Raw genomic sequence first — 20,545 nt, 5'->3', positions numbered from 1 at the left:
TCTTTAGAAGCTTGACTACTCTTCAAGAAAATTCTGTTCCAAAGTCATGTTACCTTGTTTGGATTGTGAATAAAATATTCAGTACTTCCAATGTGTTTTACAAATACCCAGACTGTGGCTTTCAAAAGTTTAAAACAGCAAAGACCTATGATTTATATGATCCATACATTTGTATTCTGAAGCACAATAAACCTTATCAAAAGTAGTAACATTACAAAATACTTACCACCTCCCTCATCTCTTTACCCATCTACTTTAAATCATCTTTCACTAGATATTTCTCCTATGGATAAAGGGGGAAAGATACATATTTTGTTAAAATGAACCTCCAGAACTTTCATCTTACTGGTCTCAGCACAAGCTCTTGGGTCCCACAGGAACTTGTAGCATGGACGATCACCTGGAGGTACTTCAGGTACTTCTGCACCAGCTCTTTGGTGATGAGCCTTCTGGGCTCTCCAAAGATCGGATGCTTCCTCCCAGCATAGACCCCCAACACACTGAGGAATTCCCAGACCTCCTCCTTGGTGGCCCGGTTCCCTTTCATGAACATGAACCCCAGGAGCCCCATGAGGAGACTGGACTTGGGCAGCCCGTTCTCATTACTTGGACCTTCGTCACCCCCGAGGCTGAGCTTGCTGATGAGGACATAGATGTTCCTGCTGTGGTCCACTTCCTCAGCTCCAGGCCAAACACCAGCTCCATGCACTCAGAGGCTCTCCTGAGGATCTCAGGGAAGTGCTGCCTGTACTTCCTGTTGATGACCGTCAGCAGGGTGTTCTGTCATGGGCTCCTTCATGCCGTACTTCTCCAGCAGGAACTCCACCAGCATGCTGGCCTTCCTGGTCAGAGGATCATTGAGAATGCTCTGAGTGGCCAGGGCTGCCTGGGAGGCACCTGCACTTTCTTCCTCTGGGCCCTGGGCTCCTTCATCAGATCCTGCACAGGAAGCCCCTGCATCAGGAGAGCTAGTGCCAAGGCTCCCTGAAGCTTGTGGCTTTCGCCAGCAGCAGGGGAGCTCGGGGGAGAACCCTGAGGACCAGAAGAGGGAGAAGAGGGGCCCTCCTCTTCTGCGGCTGCAGCAGCACTGTTCTTGGCCTCCTGGGGACACTGAGTGTCCCTCTGGATCTGGTGGCGTTTCACACGGGCATCGTACTTATTGTTGTGCCTCCGAGGCATGAGGACACAGGTCTCAGACTGCAGGTGGGCATGCAGGCAGGAAGGCCGGCACCAAGGGCACCTAGAGTAAGGACAAGAAGATTCCGTGAGCACCTTCACCCGGAAGAGTCCTCCCTGGCTTGAACTAAGGCTGCCTCTGAGGGGTCTTTCAGGCCAGTGCTCTAGAACCACAGGGCTCCTGTTCTCCTGGTCAGCCTATCCCCTAAGACCCCTGAGGAGGATATGAGAGTGAGCACTGGGGCATAGCCAGACAGCCCTGCCTGGGTGTTAGAGGGGAGCCAGCCGGGGCTGGCAGGGGAGGCAGTTTCTCTCAGTTCGCATTCAGAGTCAGGATGAAAACTGGGGCAAGATCCCCATATTCAAACCCTCCCCCCACCCTGTTCCCTCTCGTGCTCTGAAGTTGACACTGACACTTTCCCTGTCACCCGGGAGGAGGAGAGGAGGGAGTGCTCAGCCCCGGACCCAGGGGTCACACGACCTGCTGTTCTGCCGCCTTCAGGCTGCCCCTTCAAAACTAAGCTCTAACTGCCCCTCTCAGAGTGCAGCCCCTTTTCCCCGTGTTAGGCTGGGAGGAAGTGCTGGCCACAGGGGAGGGTCCTGAGTTGGCTGTGTGATGCGGAAGATGGTCATTACCCTGACTCCTCCCTAGCCCTGACATCTCCCTCTGTTGACCTGCTGCCAGCCCTTTGGAACGAGGTCCCCTCTTCCCTGAGTGTCCCGTGTCAGTGATCGCAGTCAGGGAGCCCCTCAGCCTTTAGAACTGCCCAGATGCTGACCGGTTGCTTTGTGGCCGAGTCATGCTGGGTAAGGGGTTAGGCGTGGCTGCCAATCTGGGGTATGGAAACACTCAGTCCCCCCGTGGGTCCCTCCTTCACTCCACAGAATCCCGGTCTTCCCTCTACTGAACAGAGCCAGGGTCCAGCAACCCCGCACCCAGATCCACCACCCCTGGACCCAGGTTATGTCCCGAGAACGCACGTGCGTAGCCGATGGACATTGGACCTAAGAGCCTGGTCCAAGCCTCCGGGCATAGAGCACATGCGGGGTTGCCGGTGGGCTGTGAAGTCCTCTCTTTTCAGATGAAAACGGTATTGGGAGTGCCAGGGCATATCCTTGTAACTATCCAGTGCACTTGTTACTCATATCACCTCCGAGTTGGACCCCTGATGAGGCGACGGACTCATGACTCTGGTCACAGCTACAGCAGCTCTCAAAGATAGCAGCCCTCTAAAAGAAGGCATGGCACCCCAGCATGGATAGGGGGCCGTCACTTCCTATCATGCGCATCTGGGCTCCAGGAGGATAGCAGGGGCGGGGCCTGGGTGGGCGGGGTTCTGGGGGAGTTTCCGGCAACAGGGGGGATGTCGTCCCTTCTTTGACTCATAGTGGGTCCTGGGGCGACCCTGCCAATCTCAGTCAACTGGCCTCACTCCTTACCTCTCACTTGTCTCAGTAAACCAAGCAGGAAGAATATGGGAGCCCGAGCCTGACAGCCTTCCTGGAGCTGCTGAGACAGACCATGAGGACACTCTGGGGCTTCTTCTTGTGTGCTGAGTGATCTTCTCTGTCCTCTAACCCTGTCTTCCTTCGACCATAATGCTGCATTACGTCCCATCTGCTGACCTGAGGGCAAGACCTCACCTCCTGCTGCTGCTAACTCACTTCAGTCGTGTCCAACTCTGTGTGACCCCATAGACGGCAGCCCACCAGGCTCCCCTGTCCCTGGGATTCTCCAGGCAAGAACACTGGAGTGGGTTACCATTTCCTTCTCCAGTGCATGAAAGTGAAAGTGAAGTCGCTCAGTCCTATCCGACTCTTAGCGACCCCATGGATCGCAGATTACCAGGCTCCTCCATCATGGGATTTTCCAGGCAAGAGTCCTGGAGTGGGGTTCCATTGCCTTCTCCCCTGGAAGATGTCAAATCCACAGATGCCTGGTGAGAAGTGCACCGGCATCTCATCTGGACGCTTCTGCCTAAGGCTTCCTGGAAATGGCTTCTGCAGGTAAGATAAGCGAGAGGGAAGGATGGGTGAATGCCTTCTGTGGTGTGGAACCCCTCACATCTCACTCAGGATCTTCATATTGACTGCAGGCAGAGCCTGGAAACCTTCTCTTTCTGGTATAAAACCACCCCTGTCCCCAACCATGCCCCACACAATCCCAGCACACAAAGTGAAGGGGCTCCTTAGCCTGACGGTTCTCACTGTGGGCTCCTAGTCGACTGCAGGGGCATTGCTTGGAAGTTCTGCGATGAATTTCTGTCCTTTTGTACAATTACTGTTATACTAGCTTTTCTCTTTTAGTGCACGTGGTGACAGTCTCTCAAGCTCATCATTTACAAGGGCCAGTTGTCATCCACTAAGAAAGTTTGTGCTGGTTATTGCATGACCTCTGGGCCATACTGCCATGTCCATCCCAAACTTTGGTGCCCCATGATCCTGGCATGGGGCTCTGAGATGCTGCCTCAGGTTCCTTCAGTGAACCAGTAGAGGTTCATGGTCCCATGGCCCAGTGGAAGAATCAACTGCTCCAGTTTAAAGCCTTTTCCAGCTGATCCTGTTGTCTGTTTCCTTTGTGACCTGCACACCTGTGTCAGCCTCAGAGTACTCCCTGACCTGGGCACTCACAGGGTCAAGTTCAATGGAGACTTATTGTTCCTCAGGGATTATTTAATTTTGTGTTCTTGCTTTTGTTAGTAGCTGTCTTTATTCCTTGTATAAGTTTTCCATGGTTTGTTCTGGGTACAGGAAATAGCCGCCCATGCGTGACTGTGGTCTCAGCTACTCTGGATGTGGTACTCAATCTGTAAAGGATTTAAGGAAAATCGACAGTCTTACAATATGTCCTCAGGAATACACAAAACATACTATTCTGTTTGAGTCTTCTTTTTCCTAAGGCCCTCAGGAAATTCTTGTTGCCTTCATGTAGACTGCATACATTTTTCTAAGGTTTCTTTGTCACTGCATTTTTCATATCGTTGCTTTCGTTTATGGTGTGTTTTCTATTACATGGTTTGAGTATTGTCGATTCTTCCAGAACAGTCTCTTGATTTTGCTGTGTTGATCATTTTATGCCAGATTTCTGAAGTTAGTTATATGTGTCAATGTTTTCTGAGCCTGTTTCCTAAGAATTTTAATTCGAGGATCAAATTCTTACTGTGATATTTTGTTTTTCATTATTGCTGACTTTTATTCATTTTGCATTGGTGCATGTAACTCTGAACTGGCTATGTGTTCTTATCTGTTTTTTTTTTTTCTAGTTTTTAAATTAGTAGACTTAAAAAGTTGTTTTTATCGACAGATCCTTGGTTTATAACGTTGTGTTTTTTCTGCTATACAACAGGATGAATCAGCGCTACGTATACATATTCCTCCTGCCTGATGAGACTTCCTCCCACCCCCTCATCTCACCCCTCTAGGCTGTCACACAGCACGAGACTGAGCTCCATGTACTATATAGCAATTTCCCACCAGCTGTCTTTTGTACACATAGGACTCGATATTTGTCAGTGCCACGCTCTCAATTTGTCCTAAACACACCTTGCCTTGCTGTGTCCACAGGTCCATTCTCCACATCTGTGTCACTTTTCCTGCCCTTTAAATAGTTTTCTGAGTACCATTCCTACTTTCCATGTATATGCATTAATGTATGTTAATTTTCTGTTTCTAACTTACTTCGCTCTGTAAACAGGCTCTAGGTGCATCAACCTCACTACAAGTGACTTAAATGAATTCCTTTTTATGGCTAATATTCCATTGTATGTGGCTACCACAATTTCGTTATCCAGTCATCGGTCAGTTGAAGTCTGCTTTGCTTCCACATCCTGTCTGTTGTAAGCAGTGGTGCAATGAACACTGGATACAGGTGTCTTTTCAATTATTCTTTTCTCAGTGTATATGCCCAGTATTTCTATTGCTGGGTCATATGGTAGTTTTAATTCTAGTTTTAAAGGAATCTCTCCAGTGTTCTCCATAGTGGCTATATCAATTTCCATTCCCACCTTTTCTCTAAACTCTCCCCAGCATTTACTGCTTGTACAGTTTTTGATGATGGCCATTCTGACCTGTATGAGGTGCCACCTCATTGTAATTTTGATTTGCATTTCTCTCATGATGAGTGATGTAGCTCCTCTTTACATGTGTTTATGAGTTTTTTGCCCCTCTGCATTTCTTTTTTAAAAGAACAGATTTAGAATTGGAGAAAATTCAGCAGATAGAATAGAGAGGTCCCATACAGCCACTCTCTTCCTCCACTTGGTATCTTCTATTATTAACATCTTGTATTGGATCAATGGATACAAGTTCGTTTTTCACAGTTGATCAACTAATGTCAATATGTTATTATTAACTTTTGTCCATTGTTTACAATACATTTTACTTTTTGTGTTTTACAGTTCTTTAGTGTTTGACAGATGCATGATAGGATCAACTCAGCCAACACGGTATCTTGCAGAGGAGTGTGAATGCCCTATGGATCTCCCATGCTCCATCTGTTCATCCCTCAAAACCTCACTTGGAACCCCTGACAACTACTCAAGGTTTTACTCTTTCTAAAGATTTGCATTTTCCAGACTGTAACACTGATGGACTCATACAGTATGTAGGCTCTTTATACTGGCTCCTTCTGCTAATCAATATACATTGAATTTTCTCTATAACTTGTTATGGTTTGAAATGTTTTCTCCCAGGATTGAATAGCATTCCATGTAGCTTACCATAGTTTGTTCACCCACTCGTCTACTGAAAGTCATCTTTGGTGATTTCGGTTTTTGGCAGCTATGACTTATTCTGCTATTAAATTTTGGTTGAAGGTTTTTGGATGGGCTTAAGGTTTTGGCTCTTTTGAGTAAATACCTTAATGGTCATTTGCTAGATCATATGATAAGACTATATTTAGCTGAAAAGAATTTGCCAGACAGTTTCCAAAGTATCACTATCACTGCATTCTCTTTAGCAATGAATTCATTTTCAGGTAGTTTGCCTCTTGCCTCTTCATTGATTTGGACTTCTATGTTTCTGGTTTGTTCCTTCATTTGTCTTATATTTCTTTTCTTTTCATTATTATTATTATTTTAATTACCATGTTTGAGGTCTCCTTTTCCCAGGCTTCAAGGTTGAATTCTTTCTTCCTTTTTGTTTCTGCCCTCTAAGGTTGGTCCAGTGGTTTGTGTAAGCTTCTTATAGGGTGAGATTTGTGCTGAGTTTTTGTTTGTTTGTTTGCTTTTTCCTCTGAGGGGCAAGGCTGAGTAAGGTGGTAATTCTGTCTGCAGATGAGCAGGTTTGTATTTTTGTTTTCTTTGTAGTTTAGATGAGGTGTCCTGCAGAGGGTGCTATCAGTGGTTTGGTGATGCCGGGTCTTGTATTCCTGTGGTTTACTTTGTGTCAGTTCTCAGTATTTGATATCCTAGGGTTAGTTCTCTGGTAGTCTAGGATCTTGGAGCCAGTGGACCCACTGTAAAGGCTCAGGGCTTGACCTTGTGTTTTGCGTGGGTCTGTACATTCTTTTCTGCTGGTGATGTACTCCTGTCCACTCTCAGCTGGTATTCTGCATGCACTTCTGTGTCTGAAGATGTATTACTGATATATCCGTGGAGAGAGATGTATTCCACGTCCACCAACTCCTCTTGCCATCTTGTTCCACCTGGGCAAGATTCCTGAGAGTTCCTTGGACTGCAAAGAGATCTAACCAGTCAATTCTAAAGCATATCATTCCTGAATATTCATTAGAAGGACTAATGCTGAGGCTGAAACTCCAGTATTTTTGCAACCTGATGTGAAGAACTGACTCATTGGAAAATACAGCAATGCTGGGAAAGATTGAAGGCAGGAAGAGAAGGGGACGACAGAGGAAAAAATGGTTGGCATCACCTACTCAATGGAAATGAGTTTGAGCAAGCTCTGGGAATAGGTGATGCTCAGGGAAGCCTGGCATGCTGAAGTCCATGGAGTTGCAAAGAGTCAGACGTGACCGAGAGACTGAACAGAACAGTTGAGTCATCAAAATATTCTAGTCATTCCTATATTCTCTGGATGAGTTGAAGCCGTTCATTGCTGCAAGGCTGATTCCCTTACGGTGGCAAAGAAAGTGTGAGAAAATGTGTTCTATGCTTGGTTTATCAAGTGTGATCCAGGCACACATTTCCCTGGGCAAATTCTACGAGGTTTAACCAAAACCTTGAAGGCTTCTTGAAATTATCATTCTTCCTATGAGCCACAAACTTCAGGGAGCATTGACAGAAACAATACAAAAACTGGACTCTGGCAATATAAGAATTACGAACATGGGGCTTCAGATCAGATCAGATCAGATCAGTCACTCAGTCGTGTCTGAATCTTTGCGACCCCATGAATCACAGCATGCCAGGCCTCCCTGTCCATCACCAACTCCTGGAGTTCACTCAGACTCACGTCCATCTAGTCAGTGATGCCATCCAGCCATGTCATCCTCTGTCGTCCCCTTCTCCTCCTGCCCCCAATCCCTCCCAGCATCAGAGTCTTTTCCAATGAGTCAACTCTTCGCATGAGGCGGCCAAAGTACTGGAGTTTCAGCTTTAGCATCATTCCTTCCAAATAAATCCCAAGGCTGATCTCCTTCAGAATGGACTGGTTGGATGTCCTTGCAGTCCAAGGGACTCTCAAGAGTCTTCTCCAACACCACAGTTCAAAAGCATCAATTCTTCGCCGCTCAGCCTTCTTCACAGTCCAACTCTCACATCTGTACATGACCACAGGAAAAACCATAGCCTTTACTAGAAGAACCTTTGTAGTAATGTCTCTGCTTTTGAATATGCTATCTAGGTTGGTCATAACTTTTCTTCCAAGGAGTAAGCGTCTTTTAATTTCATGGCTGCAGTCACCATCTGCAGTGATTTTGGAGCCCAGAAAAATAAAGTCTGCCACTGTTTCCACTGTTTCCCCATCTATTTCCCATGAAATGATGGGACTGGATGCCATGATCTCTGTTTTCTGAATGTTGAGCTTTAAGCCTACTTTTTCACTCTCCACTTGAATTACAAATATGATGATAATTTTCCTGATTTTTTTGAAAGAGTACTGTCTTTTAAAAATCTTTCATTTTCTTGATATAAGGAATTTTTTAAACACAGCAATTTGATAAATTGTATCTTTGTCATTAGAATTGAAACATTAATTTTTATCTGCCTACAGTATCACTCCAGAAATTAGAAACTCTCAGTATTCTTATTTTCTTAGGAAAATTGTTATTTTTCAAAGGTTTTGTGAGAATCTGTTCTTATAGCGGGACACAAGTGGAAACAGTGATTACACTACTGAGACTTTGACTGGAATGTCATATTTGACAGACACAGGTAGCCTTGGATATGGCCAGATTACTTGAGGAAAATAAGGTTAACCATAGGGAGCCATAAAAACCCGTTGGAAAAACAGCCTGGGACCTTGCTGACAGAATTCCCATCAGCCTTATCAGGTGAGTAAGGAAGATCACTTCTGGCAGGCACAGGAACTTTAGGATGTTTGGGGGACTTCAGGAAGAGGAGTTTATCCAGATCTCTAGGTTTGACAACAAGTCTTTGCTGTGCCTTCTTCCTAGCCTCAAGAGGCTATTAAAATTTCCTTCTGGAGACTCCTTATGAACCGTTCCAGCAAAGCAGATTTAAAAGCACCTATTGGTAAATTGTTATTCTTACTGTACTTAAATAAATAATCAGGCCGAGTTTATTGAATTTAGACTTCCTTTGCAAACAAATTAGGTCTTAGTTTACCTGTCTTCGATAGAAATGAGGGAGATGATAGACAGAAAAAACTGGTTCAATAGAAAGTATACTACACATGTGTGGGTGTTAGGTTCTAGTGGTATTACGTTTCCTTGAAGTTTTATTATTTACCTGCAAACTGGGTTCGATCCTGAATTTTTCTAGTGTCCACCCGTATGTAGCTGCAACTTTCTTACTAAAATTCCCAATTTCTCTCATCCTTTTGATGTGTCTGTGTGAGGACGGTAAGATCCGAGCGATACACCTCTGCCATCTTGATCCGCTGACTCTCCCATTCTTTTGACTTGAATCACTGAGAACTAACATTGCCATTTTCCTGAAGTCCTGCATCATGAAGCAGGATGTCTTGATGTAAAGATCAGAGGAATTGTTACAACACCTTATGTTCAAATAGATTTCATGCCTGTTGCTATATAAGCCACTCAGAAAGTTAACCTGATCACCCAGAGATATTGCTAACTGTGATAGAGACATTTCAAACTGCAATAGTTGCTTCGATCCTCACACCTAGAAGACTTCTTGACTGAACACCCCTTGGGCTCACAAACTGGTTTATAAGAAGCTCCAATCATTAACATCCGCTTTTCTTTTATTTCCATAGAAATGCCTCTTATTAATAACTACCTGATACCACTTGCACCCTAGACCTAGCTTTGGGAGCCCACCTGCATCACCACTTATTGAAATGAGATACCACTCTTTAAATGAACTGACCTGTTCTCAGAATGATGCAACTGCTGCCATGAAATGGAGGACTCCACTAATCCATTCTCTCTCTCCACAGTGACCAGATCAGCTTTTACCATGTGAGACTTGTAGGCAAGTTTCGGAGGAGGGACCTGTCAAGGCTTAGTGCACTCGGCCCCCAAATATACCACGGTGGTGTATTGATTATTTTGAATTCAAGTTACTTAAGAAACAGCCAACAGAGGAGGGACATTCCACCACCCCCCGATATCTGCCTCCCTGAGAGCAGGAAATGCATCTCATATGAAGGATGTACTGCCTGCATCTGGAGGCAGAGGGAAACCCTTCTAACCAGAAGTAGGCAGTTCAAGCAGAGAAGCCTGTATACACAAACCTTGTTAAGTCTTTCATTTACTACCCTGGGTACAGATTCTGTTTAGATTCCTTACTAGTTGAGTACCTAAAACCTAAGTTGATTTGTCCTGTCGATTTCTCACAAATTGTTTTGTTATCTACAAAATAAAGAAGCTGCCTGCTTTGCCAACTTCTTAGGTCCCATTTCTATGATACTTTTTGTGCACGTGAATTAAAATTTGTCCCTTTTTCTCCTGTTATCCTGTCTTGTGTCAAGTTTACTGGTAGTCTAACCACAAAAACTCAAAATGGGTAAAGGGAGGAATGTCCTTCTTCCCTAAACACCTCAAGGGAGCTCACCCTTACATCTCAGAAACTCCCTGGAGACGATGGGCATAGAATACCAGTCTGTGCACTGGAATCTCCTGCATTGAGATAAGAGCAGAGACACTGTAGATTTCTGTCTGTTAGGGGCCAAATTGTGCCCCCTCCACATATGCATATTGAAGGCATAACTCAGAGTACTTGAGAATGCAACTGTAGGTAGAAATAAGATCTTTAAAGCGATGGTTGAGTTAAAATCAAGTCATTAAGTTCAGTTCACTTCAGTCGCTCCGTTGTGTCGGACTCTTTGTGACGCCATGAATCGCAGCACGCCAGGCCTCCCTGTCCATCACCAACTCCTGTAGTTCACTCAGACTTACGTCCATTGAGTCAGTGATGCCATCCAGCCATCTCATCCTCTATCATCCCCTTCTCCCCCTGCCCCCAATCCCTCCCAAAATCAGAGCCTTTTCCATGAGTCAACTCTTCTCATGAGGTGGCCAAAGTGCTGGAGTTTCAGCTTTAGCATCATTACTTCCAAAGAAATCCTAGGGCTGATCTCTTAGGGTGGGCCATAACCCAGTGTGACTATAAGTAGTTATTGAGACACAAAAGGAGTCACCAGGGATATATGCACTCAAAAGGAATGCCAAGTGAAGAGGGTGGCCACCTGGCAGCCAAGAGGAGAGGCCTCAGGTTAAACCAGCCCTCATCTTTGACTTGCAGCCTCTAGAACTCTGAGAAAATAAATTTCCGTTGTTTGAGCCACTCATTCTGTGGGGTTTTGTTGTGGAAAGCCTAACAAATCAGTATGTTACCCCAGGTAGAGATTTCTTCCTGGATACTCTTTCTACTTTCCTGTCATTCCTAAAGGCTATCTCAAGATCTTGCTTATGTGATTGCAGCTACTTGTTTCAAAAGTTGTCTAGGAATAGGCTAGGTCTTGATCTTAGCCTCACCAGAACTAGCATAGAGCCTTTCAAAGAGCAGACACTCAAAAAATAAATGAAGACAGTAAGAGGTCAAACTTGTTAAGGTGTAATACTTCCTGCATTTTGAAGAAGCATATCGAGGTATAAATTATTTAAATTGACAAAACAGAAGACAGAAAAGATGGAGAACAATCATGGTTGATCATGTTTTGAAATTTTTTTCATTTTATTTTTTCATTCCATTGTCCCAGCAGTGTTATTGTGGGATTGCTTCCCATTTTGGCAAAAGTCCCTATTTTGATGTCAAATTTTCTTATCTGGATGATTTTTTAAAAGTCTTGGTCTTCAGTAGGGGTGGGAGAAGCTGCTGGACATGGCCGTGGAACATGTCTGGAAGTGAGAGTCGTGCCAGGCCTGGCTGGAACTGCGGCTCGAGCTCTCTCCTCCTCATCTCACAAAACTTATTCATATTGTGATGAGAAGGCACTGGGGACTGTATCACTGACTTTTGCCAAAAACTCCAAGACTTTGATTTCACTGGTTTCCGCATGGGTTCGTGGGCCCCACAGGAACTCCTAACGTGGAGGATCGCTGTTGGCAACCTGGCGGTACTCCAGGTACTTCATCGTCACAAAGTATTTGGTGACGAGCTTCCTGGGCTCTCCGTAGATGAAGTGTTTTCTCCCAGCATATACTCGCATCATATTCAAGAATCTCCAGATGTCTTCCTTAGCAGCACAGTTGCCCTTCACGAAGATCACACCCAGAACTGTCATCAAGAGACCGGTCTTAGGTAAGCCCCAACCATCACACAGTGTCCCATTGTTGGGCAGGTTCAGTTTGCTGACAAGGTCATAGGAGTGGATGGTTGAATCAACTTCCTTCAAGCCAACTGCAAAGAGAGCCTTGATGTGTTCAGAGGCTCTCTTGAGAATCTCAGCAAATCAGTCGTGGTATCTTGAGTGGATAATCTTCAGCATGTCTTCCTTCATGATGGGCTGCTTCATTTTACACTTATACAGAAGAAACTCTTCCAACAAACTTCTCATGCTGTTCAGAGTATCACTGTAGGTGTTCTCAGTAGAAGATGAGACATCGGAGGAACATGGATCTTCCTCATCTTGACTGGTATCTTCTTCCTCAGATGTTGTGTCAGAAGTAGTTGAAAAAGTGCTGGTAGTAGATGGGGCTTCCGAAGACCCCTGGGAAGTGCTATTTGACCCAGTAGCTGAGGAGCTCTGTGAATTATCTTCTAAAAGAGAAGAGGTAGAGGGAAGCTCTTCCATTACTGCAGCGGGCTGAACTCCCCTGTGACTCTGGGGCTCATATTGGGCCTGGTGGCGTTTCTCACGGATGCAGAGCTTATGATTCTGACGCCGAGGCATGATGCCTGAGCTGGGGGACAATGATTAGAAGTGTGAGTAGGAGGGCAGGTGATAAGGGCCCACAGGAAGACGAAGGTTGAGTGTGCATTGGCAACAGGGAAATACCACCTTGGTTATCACGAAGGCTACATTTGTGGTTTTTTTGAGGGCACTGTTCTGAAAACCCCCAGGGTTCCTATTCTCCTAATCAGCCTGTCCTTTGGGAAACATATTGAAGGAAATTAGAGTGATCTTTAGGCTCCATCCTGCTACCCCTGCCTCAGGCACGCTGGGGTGACAGAAGGGGCTGGTAGTCTCCTACACAGAGGCATCTGTTATTTCACATTCAAGACCACCACCCAACTAGTGGCCAGTCATAAGACCCATTCCCTCTGCTGTCCTGTATTTGTCATCACAAATTTCCCTGGGATTTCTGAGAAGTGAAGAGGTCCTCAGCTTATCACCCCAGTCAGTAGTTATCACCCAGTACTGAGTGCTCATTGGGAAGTTTTCTGTCCTGGCCTCTGGAGTCCTCAACACGAATTAAGAGAGCTTCCTTTGGTTCCCCATAGGGCCTGGTGTCCCCACCCCTTTCTTGGAATAGTATTTGCACCTTCATACTAAGGGGTTCACCTCCTACACACCTGATGTAAATAAATGTTGATGGAACTTCAGCTTGATAGCTCTGCCCTGGTTCTTCAAGGGCTATAAGGAACAGGGCTGGTTTCGTTATCACTTCTTTTTATTGGTAGATGATCCCTCAGTCCTTGCTTTGACCTCTGTTGTGGCCTGAAATTCTACACTCCCTTCCACTTAGGTCCACCCCGTCTACTACTATACTTTCTTACAGTAGGGCAAGCATCCCTGTGAGACCCCTAGGAGAAAGTAAGATTCTCCTCATCCGTCCATACCTGTCCTTGGTTTTCTGAGGCGAGGGTGGATGAGATGAATCATATGGTTATGGGCTGGGTGGTTCCCTTCGTCTTCAAGGTATTCAGTTGGTTTCTGGAAAACCTGGAAATAATCCCACTGCTGGCCCTAGGCTATACCCCTTGGACCATGTCCCAACCCCTCTTGTGACATCATAGAAGGAAATGGGCATGTCATGTCAACAATAAGCAGGTATCCCAGGGATGCCAGGAAGGGCAGGGTTCTGTGTGGTTTCCTCAGAGTTCTGAGATCAGGGGGTTTTGTAAGTCCAAAGCTGGACTCCTGGAAGCATTTGGGGCTCCTTTCTCTGTTTACATAAGGGAGCTCTCCTCAGGCCAAGGTCCTCACTCCCTGTGGTGCCAGAGAGGGAAAGTCTGGGAATGCCACATGAGGCTACTCTTACCTGTGCCTTCAGGGATGACATCAGGATTCAGGCTTCTTGGGGCTCTCTGTGTTCAGTGTAGGGGTATGCCCTCACTCAGGTACCTCACCTTGACTCCTGGGGGACTCTGGATTTCCTCTTTCTTTCAACCTAAGGTGACCCATGTAGACCAAAGACCATGTCCTTGCAAGCCCTGAAAAGAAGTGAGCGAATGTGCAGCCTGGCAACCCTCTCTTGGCCTTCTGAGAGCCGACACAGGCCAGTCTCTCTGTGACTTCAGTTCCTCATTCATCTGTCTTTACCTTGACTCCTGTCTCTTCTATGAAAGAGTTCTTGGTAAAAGCCACGTCTTTGAAAAGTCTTAGTCTGCCTGCAACAAATCTCACAGAGAGTGGACTGAGTCCCAGGAGTGATAGGGAGGCTACAGTCCGGGAGGGGGCCCCAGCATAGGTGGTGTGCTATCAGAGAAAACACGCTGATCTCTTCCTTCTCTTCACTGACCAGACACAGCCTCTTGTAGAACCTTCACTCTAACAGATTTACTCTCTGAAAGGAAGGGGCTGAATTAAATGATTTTCTGCACCCCTGATCTATTGCAGTTTACTGACATTTCCTATGTAGATAAATTGTCACTGAATGCAGTCTCCTTCCTTATTCGTACTTCACTTTTATTTTCATTTTTTGTTACTTATTTCTGGGGCTTTTTATTCCAAAACTGTGTTTGGGGTATGAAATTATGCTATTTCACATGTGAAATACCTTTTGGACTAATGTTCAGAAAGAGGAAGTGACCCAAGGTTAGCCTCATCCTGGAGGAGTGGCACAGTATGGGCTCTGGAGGAATTCAGTGCCGGGGTTCAGTCCAGCTCCTATCATTTATGAGCTTTGAGTCTGAGCTTCTTTATTCCAGCTTCTTTATCTGCAAATTGTGTTTGAAAGAGTCTATAGTGTAGGACCACAGACATGTGTGATGTATGTAAATCACCTGGCACAGTATGAGGCAAGCTTTGGTACTTTGAATGAATAGCCATTATTACGAAGGTGATTTTGACCCCGAATGATAACAAACTTCCATCACATAATTTTATTTCCAGGCTATACTAGAGAATATGCAAGTCCAAACAATAATCAAATCGACATCAGCACTAATGCTCCCAAGCAAGTAAAACTAAGCAGTATTTCCCTATTTGAGCACTTGTTTTAATAGGTGTTTGGGGTTATCTTCTCCACATGGATGCAAGGACAAGTTCGTTTGTCTCAAGGACCAGCAACTTCCCTCTCAGATGCTTTTTTTTTGTCCAAACCACCCCTAATTTAATCCCACTGACAGTAAAAATTGAGCCCTCCCTTAAAGTTTGCCAAATTACACTAAACATAACCTAATTAAACTGTTTAACAGAGCAAGTTCTGGTGCTCCCATCCCAGAAAAAGAGAGACAGTCCAGTGACGTCTTGGCATCTCGCTTCAATGGGTATCACCTTTATTTCTCAGAAACTCTCTGGACAGCTTTTGTTGAAAACACGTAGTGTGAGTGTTCACTTGCCCTGGCTCAAGTGCACAGGGCCCCTTCCATTCCCTATGGTTTTCGGATATCCCCAAATAATGGTGAATATATGGTTTAGATATACTCCAGGTTTATAGCCTCACCTCTGAGAACCATCGTATGAGTGTCTGGCATCACTCCCACAGCTTCATCTAGCCCATCATGCATCTGGACTGAACAGGACCTCCCACCGAGGAACTAGACTTTTCCCAAGACCCAATGCCACCTTAATCAGGTAACTTCGCCTTCCTTGCTCTCATCTGGAACCTCCTCTTCCACACCTCCCCCATTTAAATTTATGATTTGTTTATTCCTTAGAGTTAGCTCACCACCTTCCTTATATGGTCCCTGCTGCTAGACTCAAAATTCCATGGGCAGTGGCTTGGGCTTCATTTTCTTATCAACCCAGTACTATAAAAAAGCCTTCTAAACACAAGATGGTCAATTAATTTGGGAGAAAAAAGGAATAATGAGCAAAGACTCTCTTTTATTATGATTTAAATGTCATACAGTTTGAATAAGCTAAACAAATCTAAGTCCATGTTATTAACTTTTACAAGGAAAAAAAAGGACAGATAAGAAGACAAAGAATAAACCAGCATTTACTCTGAAAGCTTTGTGATTCCCAAATACTTATCTCTAAGATTTTTACACATTTCCAAGTAAAATTCTATTCCAATGTTATGTTACCTTGTTCTGGACCATAAGGAAAACACTGAAGTCTTTTCGACTTGTTTACAATGAACTCCTAGTCTTAAACCTAACAGCAGTAAACATGACATCCATGACATTAATTAACCGATATTCTGAAGCATAATAAACCTTATGAAGAGTAGTGACATTTAAAAATACAAAAAACCTCTACCTCCCTACCTAAATCATCTATTTTTGACTAGATATTATTCATATGGATAAAAAGAAAACATGTGTATTTTGTTAAACCTGCACCTAAACTCCCTTACTACTTAAAACTGTGAAGAACATATGGGTTTTGTTCCCCCCACCCCTACTACCCTGAACTATTTAAGAGGTGGACTGTTCTCTTCCAACACGAAGGGAACAAAGTGCCCTGATCCCTCTCTAGATATGGGAGGAGCTGTAGGACTTGGCCCGGGTAGGGGCACTGGCTTCAGCCATTGTTGGAGCCCTGGCCCCGCCTCTCAGCGCTGCTCTCTCCACCTGATCTCTCAGAGCCTCATCATAGAGGTCTGGGAAGGAACTCGGGAACTTATCCTGGATCTTGGCCAGAACTTCCAACACCTTCATCTTAGTGGTCTCAGCATAAGCTCGCGGGCCCCACAGGAACTCGTAGCCCGGAGGATCACTATTGGGCACCTGGCGGTAGTTGAGGTACCCCTTCTGCACCAGATCTTTGGTGATGAGCTTTCTGGGCTCCCCAAAGATGGAGTGCTTCTTCCCAGCATGGATCCCCAACACATTGAGGAAATCCCAGATCTCCTCCTCACTGGCGCGGTTACCCTTCGTAAAGATGATGCCCAGGAGCGCCATGAGGAGACCAGACTTGGGCAGCTCCTCCTCATCACTTGAACCTTCCTCAACCCCGAGACTGAACTTGTTGACGAGGGTGTAGATGTTCCTGCTGCAGTCGACTTCCTTCAGCTCCAGGCCAAACACCAGCTCCACGCGCTCAGAGGCTCTGCTCAGGATCTCAGGGAAGTGCTGCTTGTACTTCCTGCCGATGACATTCAGCATGCCGTTCTGTGTGATGGGCTCCTTCTTGGTGTACCTCTCCAGCAGGAAATCCATCACCAAGCTGGCCTTCCTCATCAGAGGATCTTTGCGAATGCTCCGAGCGAGCAGGGCTGCCCGGGCGGCATCTGCACTTTCCTCCTCGGGGCCCTGGGCACCTTCCTCAGATCCTGCCCAGGAAGCCAATGCAACAGGAGAGCTAGGGGCCATGGCTCCCTGAAGCTCCTGGCGATCGCCAGCAGCAGGGGAGCTTGGGGGAGAACCCTGAGGGGCAGAAGAGGGGGAGGATGGGCACTCCTCTCCTGGGGCTGCAGCAGCACTGGCCTGGGCCTCCTGAGTGTCCCCCTGGACCTGGTGGCGTTTCCCATGGGCATGTTGCTTGTTTTTGTGCTTCCGAGGCATGATGACACAGGTCAGGGACTGCAGGCGGGCGTGCAGTTACGAAGGCAGGCTTTGAGTGGCCTTGAGGAAGGAAAAAGAAATGTTAGCACCTACACCAGAGAGGGTCGTCCCCGGTTTAAACCAAGTCTGCTTCATAGGTGGCCTTGAGTCCACTGCTCTAGGACCCACAAGTCTCCTGTTCTCCTAGTCAGACTGTTCCCTGAGAACCCTGAGGAAGAAGTGAGAGTGAGCCCTGGGGCACAGCCAGACATCCCTGCCTGGGCGTTAGAGGGGGGCCTGTGGGGGCTGGCAGGGGAGGCATGTCCTTTCAGTTCACATTCATAGTTAGGATGAAAAATGGGGAATGACTCCCTAGCACCCGCCCCGATCCCTCTTCTGCTCTGAAGGCTGATGCTGCCACCTTCCCTGTGACTCTGGAGAAGGAGAGGAGGGAGTGCTCAGCCTCCCACCTAAGGGTCCTGGGACCCGCCCTTCTGTATGCAAGCTCTAACCTCCCCACTCAGACCGCAGCCTCCCTTCCGTGTGCTTGGCCGGGAGTAAGCACTGACTACAGAGGAGGGTCCTGATTCGCCCGTGTGTCCGCGAGGATGGTCCTCACCCTGGCTCCTCTTGAGCCCTGACATCCTCCCTGTACTGACCAGCTACCAATCCCTCGGACCGAGGTGCCCTCCTCCCTCAGTGTCCCGCATCCGAGATCGTAATGAGGGTGACCCGCAGCCGTTAGAGCTGCCCAGATCCTACCCGGATGCTCCGAGGCCAAGTTCGGGGGGTGGGGGTTTCGCGTGGCTGCTGTTCTAGGGTGAGGAGGCCCTCAGTACTCCCCGACGGTCCCTCCTTTAGCTACAGGGCTCGGGGCTTTCCCTCTAATGAGCAGAACTGGAGTCCACCAGCCCCGGACCGAAGCCTTCCTCTTGGACACCACCTGGGTGAAGTGGATGGACTTGGGGCTTAAGATGCAGGCCCGAATCTTCCAGGGGAGAGCAGGGGCAGAGTGGCCGGGGGTTGTCCGGCCCCCTCTTTTCAGAGGGAAAGGCTTGGGCGTGCTGGACGTGTGTCCCACACTTGTAACTCACGTCACCTCACACTTGGACCCCTGTTGAAACCTGGGAGTCCTCCGTCTGGGCACCCTACACGGCAGTTCTCTAAGACGGCAGCAGCTCTCAAAGATGGCTTCGCAGCCTCAGCGTGGTGCGTTGTCGTCACTTCCGGTCATGTGGATCTGTGTTCCAGGCGGACAGCAGAGGCGGGGCCAGGGCCGGCGGGGTTCCGGGGGAGCTTCCCGGAGGATTGGCATGTGCACTTTTCCTTGAATTGTTGCGGATCCTGAGACCTTCCCTGTACCGAGCAGAGTCTACGGGCCTCCCTCCCAGGCTCTAGGTTCCATCAGCACCCCAGCAGGAATTGTTTCTGGCCTGGCCGAACGGGCTTCCTGGAGCTTCTGAGAATGTCAGTGAGGGCACTTTCGGGCCCCGTCTTCCGGGCTGAGTGATGCTCTGTCCGCTCTCCGTGTCTTCCCTTCACCCCTGTAGGTGGTGTGCTACGTCCCATCTGCTGACCTGAGGCCAAGGCCTCCCATCGAAGACATCAAGTCCCGAGACTCCTGGTGAGAAGTGCACGTACATCTCCTCTGGACCCTTCTGCCTGAGGCTTCCAGGAAATGGCTGCTGCAGGTAAGATGAGCTGAGAGGGAAGGATGGGAGACTACCTTCTGTGGTGTGGAACCCCTCACATCTCACTCAGGATCTACATATTGACTGCTGGCAGGGCCTGGAAATTCTTCCCTTTCTGGTATGAATCCACACCTGTCCCCCACCATGCCCCACACCATCCCAGCAGAGTAAGTGAAGGGGCTCCTTAGCCTGACGATTCTCACTGTGGGCTCTTAGTTGACTGCAGGGGCACTGCTCGAAAGTTCTGAGGTGAATTTCTGTCCTTTGGTATAATTTTTGGGGTACTAAGTTTTCTCTTTTAGTCCCTGCATGATAGTCTATTAAGGTGATCACTTAAAAGGGCCAGTTGTCATCCACTAACAAAGTTTGTGCTGGTTATTTCATGACGTCTGGGCCATGCTGCCACATCCAACTCAGACTGGTTCCCCATGGTCTTGGCATGGGAGCTCTGAGATGCTACCTGAGATTCCTTCAATGAGGCTGTAGGGATACATGGCCCCAGGGCACAGTGGAAAAATCAAGGGCTGCACTTTAAAGCCTTTTCCAGCTGATCCTGTTGCCTTCTTCCCTTGTAGCCTGCACAGCCCTTGTCAGTCTCTGAGTACTCCCTCACCTTGACACTCATAGGGTCAAGTTCATTAGAGACTTATTTTGCCTCGGGGATTATTTAGTTTTGTGCTTTTGCTTTTGTTAATACTTGTCTTTATTCCTTGTGTAAGTTTTCCATGGTTTATTCTGGGTACAGGAAACAGCAGCCCATGTTTGATTGTGGTCTCAGCTGGTCTGACTGGAGTAGATCTGCAAAGGAGTTAAGCAATATTAACAGTCTTACAATATCTGCTCCTCATGAATACACATAACATACTATTCTGTTTGAGACTTCTTTGTCCTAAGGCTGTCAAGAAATTCTTCTTGTTGCCTCTATGTGGAACCTATACATTGTTCTGAGGATTCTTTGTAGGTACGTTTTTTTGGTATGGTTGCTTTTATTTGTGCTGGATTTTCTATTACGTGGTCTAAGTAATTGTTGATTCTTCCAGGCCAGACTCTTGGTTTTGCTATGGTGATCTATTTTATACGAGATAGCTGAAGTTATTTATATGTTTGAATACTTTCTGTGCCTGTTTCCTCAGATTTTTAATTCGAGGATAAATTCCTACATTATCTTTTGTTCTTCATTGTTCCTGTCTCTTATTCATTTGGCATTGTTGTATATAACTCTGTACTGGCTATGTGTTCTTGTCCAGATTTTTTCTACATTTTAAATCAGTAGAGAGTTTATGAAAACTTTTATTTGGAGGAGAATTGCTTTAT

General features: G+C 46.6%; 2 protein-coding genes and 1 pseudogene across 2 annotated transcripts; all 3 read right to left on the bottom strand.

Annotated features, from left to right (window-relative positions):
* Window positions 1-337: 337 nt before the first annotated feature.
* On the bottom strand, window positions 338-9,739 carry LOC147339964 (melanoma-associated antigen B1-like). Its single transcript, XM_086388861.1, has 4 exons — window positions 9,648-9,739; window positions 1,089-1,240; window positions 766-1,032; window positions 338-681 (listed from the first exon to the last, which is right to left on the bottom strand). Exons 1-4 carry the CDS (start codon window positions 9,737-9,739, stop codon window positions 338-340), a joined length of 855 nt encoding a protein of 284 aa, XP_086244987.1.
* A 1,820-nt stretch (window positions 9,740-11,559) lies between these two features.
* On the bottom strand, window positions 11,560-12,615 carry LOC147339963 (melanoma-associated antigen B5-like; annotated as a pseudogene).
* A 3,301-nt stretch (window positions 12,616-15,916) lies between these two features.
* LOC147339962 (melanoma-associated antigen B17-like) lies at window positions 15,917-18,723 on the bottom strand. Its single transcript, XM_086386860.1, has one exon. The coding sequence runs from the start codon at window positions 17,559-17,561 to the stop codon at window positions 16,530-16,532; it is 1,032 nt and encodes a 343-aa protein (XP_086242986.1). The 5' UTR covers window positions 17,562-18,723; the 3' UTR covers window positions 15,917-16,529.
* Window positions 18,724-20,545: the final 1,822 nt, after the last annotated feature.

Source organism: Bos grunniens, chromosome X, assembly GCF_055505025.1.
Source record: "Bos grunniens cultivar Pamir isolate PY7600 chromosome X, Bosgru_T2T1.0, whole genome shotgun sequence".
NCBI lineage: Eukaryota > Metazoa > Chordata > Mammalia > Artiodactyla > Bovidae > Bos > Bos grunniens.
This window is presented reverse-complemented; position numbering and strand designations above follow the sequence as displayed.